An 11933-nucleotide genomic window follows, 5' to 3' on the forward strand; every position below is an offset into this window, starting at 1 on the left:
TTTTAAGACATTTAGATTTTAAGCCAGAAAACAGCACCTGTTTCCACAACTCACCCTTCAAACCAGGCAGGTAACCCTAGCTCCCTTCCAAAATAGGTAATTGCTTAGAATTCAGATGTCAGAGACAAATCATAATACACTAATAAGTAGGTGGCAGTATTTAGGAACACAAGTTATTTAAATCTTTTTTTTTATTTTTTTAATGTTTATTTATTTTTGAGAAAATACAGAGAGACAGAGTGCAAACTGGGGAAGGGGTAGAGAGAGCGAGACACAGAATCTGAAGCAGGCTTCAGGCTCTGAGCTGTCAGCACAGAGCCCGACGTGGAGCTCGAACCCACGAGCCATGAGATCATGACCTGAGCTGAAGTCGGACGCTTAACTGAGCCACCCAGGCGCCCCTAAATCTTTTAATGTCTATTGGAATGGGGAAGAAGAAGTTCCCAAAAGTCATCCTTTCCTGCCTTGAAATTCCATCTTTTATCAAAGTTAATTCTACCCCTGATCAAGTAAAACCACTATGTTCATACACCATATGTGTCAGTAGCACTCAACTGTACTTAGCACATGCTACTATATTTTTTTTTTTTTTTAACGTTTATTTATTTTTGAGACAGAGAGAGACAGAGCATGAACGGGGGAGGGTCAGAGAGAGGGAGACACAGAATCTGAAACAGGCTCCAGGCTCTTAGGTGTCAGCACAGAGCCCGACGCGGGGCTCGAACTCACAGACCATGAGATCATGACCTGAGCCGAAGTCGGAAGCTTAACCGACTGAGCCACCCAGGCGCCCCGATGCTACTATATTTTTAAGGGGAACGGGAGTTGGACATATATGCCTATATTCTCTTAAATATATTCCTTGCCTAAAGGACTGTTCTATCTTCTCAGTATGACCAATAATTGGCATAATTGAGTATAGACTCAAATATGTCACCCCATGCTCAAAATATTCAAAGTCTTCCCATGTTTATAAAGTACGAAACTCCTAAGCATAGCATTCAAAGCTCTCTGCAAGATAATTCACACATGAATTTCCAATCTTAACACATCTCTTCCACTGAATTTTCTTTTACTTCTCTTATAATAAGCAACACATTCTGCTTATAGTTCCTTGTTTAAAACTCAAAGTAATCTCTACTGAACCGTAAGCTCCTCAAAGGAGGAAACTGGTCTGGGTTTGTCTCTTTTTCTCATGTGGGGAAAAAAAAACTGCCTTGTAATAAATGCTTATTAAAATGAAAATAATCTAGGGGTGCCTGGGTGGCTCAGTCGGTTAAGTGTCTGACTTCAGCTCAGGTCATGATCTCATGGTTCGTGAGTTCCATCCCGGCATCAGGCTCTGTGCTGACAGCTCAGAGCCTGGAGCATGCTTTGGATTCTGTGTCTCCCTCTCTCTCTATCCCTCCCCTGCATGTATTCTGCACTCTGTCTCTCTCTCTAAAATAAAATAAACATTAAAAAAATTTTAATGAAAATAATCTGCTCACAGATTCCTTAAAAGAGTGGTGACTGGTTAAGCATTAAAAAAAAAAAAAAAAACCTGATGGGGCTCCTGGGTGGCTCAGTCGGTTAAGCGTCTGACTTAAGCTCAGGTCATGATCTCATGGCTCATGGGTTCAGGCCCCACATCGGGCTCTGTCCTGACAGCTCAGAGCCTGGAGCCTGCTTCAGATTCTGTGTCTCCCTCTCTCTCTTCCCCTACCCTGCTCGTGCTCTCTTTCTCTCAAAAATAAAATAAACATTAAAAATTTTTTTAAAAACAACACCTGAAGTCATTTTACCCTCCAGTATCTTCCTGTCTCTAAAATGAGATATTCAGTAAGCTGTGTCAGATGCACTATATATAGTCAGCCTTCAAAAGAAATATATTATTTCATATACTTAACAAGTAACAGGTGCAGTCACTTTAATATGAAACATTCACTCTTGATTCTCTGTTTAGCACTCAGAACACACAATGAAAATGCACAAATAGGGTGTTCTGTGGTTTTGAATTTTGGGGGTATATAAGGAAGGTGGAAAGGGGAAAAGAAAAAAGAAAAACAGTAAGAGGTCAGCAAATTCTCCCCAACACTATAGAAATTAACCACACCTAGCTTCAAATATCTAAATTAAATGGCAAGGAGTGATAATCTTAGTATTAAAAGAAAAAGCATTTTAGGGGTACCTGGGTGGCTCAATTGGTTAAGCATCTGACTCTTAATCTTGGTTCAGGTCATGATCTCACAGTTGGAGCCCCATACGGGGCTCTGCACTGACAGTGAGGAGCCTGCTTGGTATTCTCTCTCCCTTCTCTCTCTTTCCCTATCCCACTCACACTCTCTCTCTCTGTCTCTCAATAAATAAATAAACTTAAAAAAAATTAGAAAAAACATTTTAAAATATAGTAAGAGTAAAGATATCATGTGCTTCCTAATAAAACGTGCTGAGAAAGACACATGACTTCACAGTGTTTCTAGCAAAATACATGATCACAAGGAAATATCAGACAAACCCAAATTAACTGTTCTGTATTCTTCAAAAATACATAAGGGGGAAAAAGCAAGGTACAGTGCTCCAGAGTAAAGAAGATTAAAGACACATGACAATGAAATGCAATGCATGTTCCAGAATTGGATGCAGGGCCAGAAAAAAAATAAACTTTTGTCTTTCACTATACAGGACATTATGAAGCAAGTGGCAAAACATGAATAAGGTCTGTAGAGTAGAAATACTACTGTATCAATGTTAATCTCTAATTTTGCTAACTATAATGAGGTTATAGAGAATATTCCTATTTGGGGGAAATACATATTGAAGTATTCAGGGGTAAAGGAGCATCATGTCTGCAACTTAATCTCAAATGACTCAGAAAAATAACATAGAGAGAATGATAAAGCAGATGTAAAATATTACTATTTGATAAATCTGAGTGAAGGATCTATGAGAATCTATATACAATTTTTGCAAATTAAGTCTAAATCTATAATTTTTAACTTTTTATTTTGAAATATAGTAAAAAGATTATCCTCTGTCTCCTTGAAGGTAGATCTCCTGAGGTTACATTAAAAACATTTTAAAAATCATTCAAATATTACATGAGATCAATGAGACAGTGACTAGAAAGTTGTTTTAAGTAAATGTCTTTGATCTCTAGATAGATATTTTTAAAATATTATTTATAATAACACAAAAATGTCTTTTATGGGAGTAGGACTAAGTTACTAGCCAAAATGTATATTAATACAGATTTTTTGAAGTATATGTAAGTTTCATGGGGAGAAGGCGTTAATTTGTCTTATTCACCTAAGCAGTACTTTAAACAGTTCTTGGCACATGGTAATAGTAATCAATAATAATTAGTATTTGAGTAATTAGTATGTCCTAGACACTAACCTAAGTGCTCTGTGTCCACTAACTCATTAAATCTTCACAGAGTCCAAGAAATATTTGTGAATGAATTAGTACTTTTTGCAGGATGACGATTACATTCAGTCCAGAAATCACATTAACATCAGTTCCTAAAAATCACCAGGTTATGGAAAATTGTGCAATGAACACCACAGGACTCATAGGGAAAATGGGGTTAGAAGCAAAACATTCACATGCCTGGGTGGCTCAGTCAGTTGGGCACCTGACTCTTGATTTCAGCTCCGGTAGGGATCTCAGAGTTCATGGGTTCAAGCCTGACATCGGGCTCATCCCTGACAGCCCAGAGCCTGCTTGGGATTCTCTCTCTCTCTCCCTCTCCCCTGTCCTCTGCATCTCTCTCAAAAAAAATAAACATTTTTTAAAAAGCACAATACTCAAAAAACTTCATCAATGACACATTTTTTAAAAGAAACCTGATTAAAATGATAGCACAATTTTACACAGTTTACACATTAAGTGATTAAGAAATACACAAATACAATAATAAATACAGCACTTTACCTTGAAAAAGACCTGAAGTTTGCTTGTGGAAGCACATCAGAAGGGCTGCAGCTCATGAATTACTGTGAAATGATGGAAGGAGGGTTATCTGAAATCGGATGGAAAACTGTAACAACAGATGTGGATGGGAGTGGCTCATAACACAAGGGGTGAACTAAGCTAGCCAACAGATGTTTGAGGTAAGAGGTATGTGCATGTATATGCATGTATTTAACACACTTCAGTTCAGCTGGGTGTAGTTCACTTAGAGAAAATTCTTTCCATAAAGGACCAGATAGAAACTATTTTAGGCTTTGTGGACCATTAGGTCTTTGTTGCAACTATTCCACTCTGAAATTGTGGTACAAAAGTAGCCACAGACAATATAAACAAATGGGCTTAAGTATGTTCCAAAAGAATTTTATTTACAAAAACAGGCCACTAGTTGGTGGTCATGATTTGCTGATCCCTGACCTTGCAGACAAAATCCTGCATAAGAAAATAAAAATTCTGTCTTATGCTCAAATTGTTACCTGATTTATCAACCTTGTTGAGACATACACACATTTTCAAAACAAGCATTATAGCAGAACTATATTTAGAATGCTATCAAATAAATCAAAATATGAATATAATTCAAGTAAGCAAAATACCAAATACAGTATTACATGAAAATAAATTATATTTTATTTTGGACTTTATAAATCAAGTATTACCCAAAAGTCAACTGAGCACTTTAAATGACCAAAATAAAGACAACTAAGGATAGATTTGAACAACCATAGTCAATCAAAATCTGTGCATTACATTCTATACAATCGTTAAGGAAAGTGGAAAATACTTTGACAGCTCTTTTGAACTGAAATTATCAGGCTCATTTACAATGGCACATGTGACTTTTCTAAGACCATCAAACCACAAAAGTTAACATACAAATTACACTAGAAGATGAGTAAGTTTTGGACATGTAATATATAGCATGGTGACTAAAGTTAACTATACTGTATTATGTAATTGAAAGTTGCTAGAGAGTAGATCTTGAAAGTTCTCACCACCACAACAAAAAAATGGTTATGTACAGTGACGGTGCTAACTAACCTTATTTTGAGGTAAACATTTCAAAATATATACAATTATCAAAACATCACATTGTACATCTTAAACTACACAATGTTACATATTAATTATATCTCAATAAATCTGGGGAAAAACATACTAATTGCACAAAAGTTATACAATATTTGTCCAGGAATTGAGTTAAAAATTCTAAGTTGACCTGCTTCCAAACAGAAAACACTAACATATACAACAATCCTTTGCTCAAGCTGCTATATCTCACATCTGGAATCTCCCCTAGTGTTCTTTGTCAAAATTATCCATCCTCCCATCCTCCAAGGGCCAGATTCAAATGCTTTCTCTATAAAGCCTTCCCTGGACCTCATCAGAAATATCTTCCTACTCTGAACTTAGTTTTTACCAAATGCAGCATTTATCACTTTATATCCTACTTCAAAACTATTTGTGTATATGTCTTATTTCCTCTGCTATATGGAAAATAAGACTAACCTTTTAACCAAACTAATCTCTCTGCCTGGGCAGCCCTTTTTCACAGACAACCCTTAATTTCTAACTCATCTTTAAGACTCACTACAAATACCATTTCCTCTGTAAATCCTAGATATCCCAAAAATGAGGCCTTCCTTCATTTCTGATACTCAGTAAAACCAATATACCCCCACTTTAGCACTGTTTTATACCTATTTACGTGATATCTCCCTCATTAGATTAAGAATTCCTTAAGAATGTGGGAATTTTGTCTTACTAACTTTTGCATACCCTAGCACAGTGCCTGGCCCCTAGTTGATACTCAAGTATTTGATCTACTAAGAAAGCATTCTCTCAAAATATGGAATATAAGATATAAACATTTGAACACCACTGCCATACCAATAATTTCTTAAACAAATATTGTATAGAACAGTTACCAAGAAAGCTGGACTACAGATACCAAGAATGGCTACTTCAAGCCAAAGCTGAAAGACAAAGTCTCAAGAGACATGATCTGAAAACAGTGGCTACAGCACCCAATTCACAGAACCTTTTCTCAGGGCAAAAAGCACAATTGGCCAAAACTAATAAAGGTCTTTTCAAAAGTATCATCCCCAATCATAAAAGGGCAGAAATATAATACACTAGATATAATAATCTTTCAAAATAGAACATGTCCTGAGCAACAATAATTACTGACAAACTTCTCAGCAAAAAGTGTTTCCTTTCCAATGTTCCAACAAATATATATACATGACACCATTACAGATTTTATTATCAACAAAACACCTGTATCCTAACATGTAAGTTCTAAGGCAAAAAAAGATATGCATACATGGTAAAGAAACTTCCCTTCATCACTACCCTTCTTATCTCCCAAAGTAAGATTAAAAAAAAATGACTGACATTCACATAAGCAGGAACATTTTTTTGTTTCTTTTTAAACTCTACACTCAATGTGGGGCTCGAACTCACAATCCCGAGATCAAGAGTCTCATGCTCGGGGCACCTGGGTGGCTCAGTCAGTTAAGGTCCGACTTTGGCTCAGGTCATGATCTCGCAGTTGGCGAGTTTGGGCCCCACGCCATGGCGGGCTCTGTGCTGACAGCTCAGAGCCTGGAGCCTGCTTCGGATTCTCTGTCTCCCTCTCTCTCTGCCCCTCGCCCACTCACACTGACTGACTGTCCCTCTCTTTTTCTCTCTCTCTCTCTCTCTCCCTCTCCCCCCTCCAAAAATAAAAATAAACACTAAAAAAAAAAGAGTCTCATGCTCTCCCAATTGAGCCAGCCAGGTGCCCCCTTTTTTTTAATAACCTTATAGAACATCTAGTACAGGTTCATTTTACAAATGACAAAACAGAAGCCTAGAAAGTATAAATTTTTCCAAGGTTCTACAATCAGTTAGGCAAAAAGATCTATACCTAGAAAACCTAGATTTGGCTCAGAGTTCAGTTTTCATTCCTAACACTAGTAGTTCTCAAACTTTTAATTTTAGGACCTCTATAGAGTCTCAACAGTTAAAAATTAACAAAGACCACACATAGCTTTAGTTTATTGCCTTTTAAGAACCAATGTTCTAACCATGTTACTTCCTCCAGAACAACTGCAGGCTTTATCAATATTTATTAAACTTATTCCCATTTTACAGATGGAAAAATGGAGGATAAATAGCTTGCATGTTAGCTATTAAGCCAATCATAAGACAAACATTAGCATACAGGTACAGAGAAATCCTACCTAGATGCTCCTTTTACTGTCCTATTATATCCAACATTCCTAAAAGAAGATCTAAAACATCATTTTCAAATGGCTTAAACTGTTTGAACAGCGTTTGCCAAAGTTCAAGAAAACATTCCAGGTCTGGAGGAAAGGACTTCATGTAAATCCAAGAACTGTCTGATACAATCCATAAATGTATTCAGACTCCAAAAGTGAAACAGACACATAAATACACACACTTTCTTGCAGAAAATTGTTTCACACACCTGTATCTATATAGAAATTTCTTTAAGTACTACATTTATCTTATCTCTAGAAATACAATATATAACTGAAAGCTGATGGCCAACTATACCAAGGGTTGCCAGTAATGAGAACTGGCATGATCAAAATTAAAGTCACAAATGTCTTTCTTTTCATCCCAGTCAGCAACATAACCAAACAACTGGTATTTAAATGTTTTCAAAACCTTTTATAAAATGTGCATGTACTCCCCCTCCACAGCCTGGCTTAACACTTATCACTTGGTGGGAATGCAAATACTTCACAGATAACATTTTTCAAAAATTAAGTTAGTATGCAATTCATTGTGAATTACTGTCCTAAAAGATACTTCCTATGACATTTTCCCAGCATCTCTCCATTTCAACAACTTCTGCTTTTTAAAATTTAAGACCATGGGGGGGCGGCAGGGGGCTCAGGTGGTTGAGTATCCAACTCTTGATTTTGGCTCAGGTCATGATCTCACAGTTCATGAGATCAAGCCCCACTGTCAGTGCTGAGCCTACTTGGGATTCTCTCTCTCTGCCCTTCCCTTGCTCTCTCACACTCTCTCTCAAAATAAACAAATATTTAAAAATTAATTATTTTTTAAAAAATAGAATTTAAGGGGTGCCTGGGTGGCGCAGTCAGTTAAGCGTCCGACTTCAGCCAGGTCACGATCTCGCGGTCCGTGAGTTCGAGCCCCGCGTCAGGCTTTGGGCTGATGGCTCAGAGCCTGGAGCCTGTTTCCGATTCTGTGTCTCCCTCTCTCTCTGCCCCACCCACGTTCATGCTCTGTCTCTCTCTGTCCCAAAAATAAATAAACGTTGAAAAAAAAAATTAAAAAATAGAATTTAAGACCATGGTGTGCTTGGCTGGCTCAGCTGGTGGAGCACGCGACTCTTGATCCTGAGTTCAAGCCCCACTCTAGGCATAGAGCTTGCTTAAAAACAAATAAACTAAAAAATAAAATGAACTAAAATTTAAGACCAATAATGTTATACTGCTGTCAACTTTTCAAGTAATCAGCTGCCATAAGTATTAGAATGACAAGCTCCATCAAATCTCTAAGACCTTAATCCAAAAATAAATTTCATCTGTCAATCAGAAGCTGATCTTTCATAATGACAAATATTTCAAGAAACAAACCGATCTCATTTAAAATAAAATACATAACAAAAAGCCCTTTAAAAACAATAACAAAACTTGGGGCGCCTGGGTGGCGCAGTCGGTTAAGCGTCCGACTTCAGCCAGGTCACGATCTCGCGGTCCGTGAGTTTGAGCCCCGCGTTGGGCTCTGGGCTGATGGCTCAGAGCCTGGAGCCTGTTTCCGATTCTGTGTCTCCCTCTCTCTCTGCCCCTCCCCCGTTCATGCTCTGTCTCTCTCTGTCCCAAAAATAAATAAACGTTGAAAAAAAAATTTTTTTTTAATAAAAAAAAATAAAAACAATAACAAAACCTTTAAGGACTGAGACGCTGATTTTTCAGTGTATGATTCAGGTCATCAGTTTATTTTTGTTCCTTCTTGCCTTTCAGCTATTTTTTTCACCACAGAATCATAGATAACGTCTTTTTTTTATAAACACTAGTAAAAATTAGAACTAATCTTTGTTCCTACTTTAAGTGCTCAACAAAAGTTCTAATAAAGGAAAAATCTGTGGAGGGGCACCTGGGTTACTCCATCGGTTAAGCGCCCAACTCTTGATTTCAGCTCAGGTCATGATCTCACAGTTCAACAGTTCTAGCGCAGCCTGCATCAGGCTCCACTGTCAGTGCGGAGCCTGCTTGGGATTCTCTCTTCTCCCTCTCTCTGTGCTCCTCCCCCATCTCTCTCAAAATAAATAATCTTTAAAAAGAAGAAAAAAACTAATTTGGATGTAATTTTTTTTAAATAAAAGAAAAAAAGAAAAATCTGGAACCATTATGTAAAATAAAACTAACAATTATGTATAAAATTGCTCATATTACTTCTATCTCACATTAGAAGAGAATCAAGAGTGATTCAGTATTGTGGGTTAAACTCAATCAAGCACTACCTGTCCGATTATCCTTTGACTATGATTATGACTTGGGATGAATGACACTTCAGCCTGAGACAGTTCTCAACACCCACTTAGAACTCTTCCACAGTAAATAATCAGAAAGCATCATACATTTTTAAATTAACATGAATGTATGTGGTTCTTTACAAGGGGTTTTTCATGTAGCTCAGGACTCTCCTGGAATTCAATGTTTCAGTTATTCTCACTATCTCATCTGTACATAAAAGGCAAAATACTATTAACAGCTACAAACTTAAAGACCTACGACAAATGACCACAACAGCAGCTAAAATGAACTTCTTCCACTGTAATACTTGGGCTAAATTAAAACGATCATAATCACATTAGACATGGCAGGTCAAGGGGGCATTAATGCCTTGTGGTTAAGAACGTAAGTTCTGGAGTCAAAACTAGGTTCAATTCTAGCTCCACCAATTACAAGCTGTATATCTTTAGTCAAGTTCTTTGATCTCCCTATGCCTCAGTTTCCTACTCTTCTGTAAAATGAGGAACACCAAGTACCTATCCCATAGGGTTGTTTTGAGAATTAAGATTATACAGATGAAGACAAACAATAAGCACTCAATTTTAGTTACAATTATTACTCTTACCACCAAGATCTACAAAAATTCAAGACAAGAGAAAAAAACTGACCCTGGCATAAAATGAATGAAGTCTCCTTTTATGAGACTTTCAGTAAAATACAGAGATTATATTTAATTATAAGGTATACCCTTCCTATAAATGAACATGAGCACCTAATAACCAGCCAATAAGTTGTATTGGGTACCTCCTATGTACCCAATACCCTATAAATAAAGGTTTATTGTAGCTGGACCAATTAACACAAATTCAGAAACAGGCTAAAATCTTTACACAGCTAGGGATCTGATAAGAACTAAAGTGTATTTTTTTGTCAAGGAAAGGAAAACATATTCTATCTACTGTGTGTTAATGTACAAAAATAGACAATATCACAGGCACATTCCCAAATTCTACATGCTAGGTAAAGTGCTCTAAAAATGTATACCATCATAATACTCAAAGGCACATTTTGCCAATTACCAATGCAATTCTGATCCATGCCGCCTGTAGTTTATTTTGCCACTAGGCACCAAGAATATATTTAAGAACAGAAAAATTACTTAATTCATGAGGGATGAAAAGTCAGATGTCAAACAGCCTGCAAAGCAAGCCAGCCACCTGTGTAAAAGTGGTATACATGTCATATTAACAACCCATATTTTTAGACACTATCAAGAGGCAAATCAGAAGCACAAGAGAAAAACAAGCTCAAACTAATAAACATGCTTGATTGTTAAAAGGAGCCTGCCAGGCAGTTTCCCTTGGAATAAATCTTACTTCCCATCAACCCACATTAACCTACTCCCCATTCCTCACGGAATAAATTTTTAAAACGTAGGGTCTAATTACTTTTGCTCGAAATTTGCCCAGAAAGTGGAGAAACATTTGAGGTCTGCCTTACCACTCATTAAAGCCGGACTTCACAAAAAGTATACTGAGGTCCTCTGGAAGCAAAACCCTGCGTTAGTATCCTCTTGCCTAGAGATAAATCCAAGGATACCCTTCAGGATCTGGAGTAGAGAAGGAATGTAAAAACCTAGCAAGACCCACCCGTTCACCCCCACAAAAAAGAGCTTGTCCCCAGGGGCTGCAGAAAAAAAAATTCCGCAAAGCCGGGGTATTTCCCGTATCCTGCTATCCAAATGCCACTAAGTCCTCCCAGAATCTCACATCCTCCCGCCCGCCCGCCCCTCCCCCTCTTCCCACTCCCCCCTCCTCCCAACCCCTCTCCTTCCCCACGCAGTTTCCAGGCCCAAAGATTAGGAAAAACGACCGGGATACCAAAACCGCCTCCGACTTAGGGGGCTCTCAATTCCACAAGCACCAAAGAACAAACTAGACGAGCCAAGTAAGCTTCACCGGTTAGGGGTGGTTGAAGGAAGCGCTCAACACGCCAGGCCGCGCCCCCCCATCCCCACCCCCACCCTTACCCCCACCCCCACTCCCGCTTAGAAGCTACTGCCGAAACTCCGAAAACCTCCTCACCTGAAGAGAAAACGAGGTCTCTTTCCGCTAAGCGACACAAAGGCCTAACACACAAAGCTAAAGCATTCCCAAACACCCTGCTCAGAAGGCGCGTAGGCCCAGACCGCTAAGACCCGTGAGACGGGGTTGTATTTTACCTCATGGACTCAGCAGTCATGTTTTCGCTTCAACGCCTTGTAGCTTCAACGACCGTAGGGCGCCGCTTTGCGCTCTCCGGCGCCGGGTTACGACAGAAATGTAATGGACTCTTAGTCGTCACTATAGCTGGTGCTGGATCCTCCCCACAGCTCAGAGGCCGGTACCACTGCCCCCGCCGCAGGAGCCGCGGAAACAAAGCGACGCCGCCGCCGCCGCCATTTTGTTGGGCCGAGGCTCAGGCAGAAGAATTGGCGCGTCCTCC

At 38.6% G+C, this 11933-nt stretch overlaps 1 protein-coding gene across 10 annotated transcripts in view; it reads right to left on the bottom strand.

Moving 5' to 3' along the window:
* The window catches only part of ATRX (ATRX chromatin remodeler), a 312306-nt gene extending 300373 nt beyond the window's left edge, over window positions 1–11933 (bottom strand). For 4 of the 10 annotated variants that reach the window (XM_045051016.1, XM_045051015.1, XM_045051013.1 and 1 more), the window contains exons 1-2: window positions 11671–11928; window positions 3916–3977 (exon numbers count right to left, since the gene is read on the bottom strand). In XM_045051016.1, coding sequence (XP_044906951.1) covers window positions 3916–3971 — 56 coding nt within the window. In that variant the 5' untranslated portion in view covers window positions 3972–3977; window positions 11671–11928. Of the gene's footprint in view, window positions 1–3915; window positions 3978–10949; window positions 11059–11670 lie in introns of all 10 variants that reach the window. The other 6 variants (XM_045051011.1, XM_045051012.1, XM_045051018.1 and 3 more) reach the window with 6 other exon arrangements.

This window comes from Felis catus, chromosome X, assembly GCF_018350175.1.
Source record: "Felis catus isolate Fca126 chromosome X, F.catus_Fca126_mat1.0, whole genome shotgun sequence".
Lineage (NCBI taxonomy): Eukaryota > Metazoa > Chordata > Mammalia > Carnivora > Felidae > Felis > Felis catus.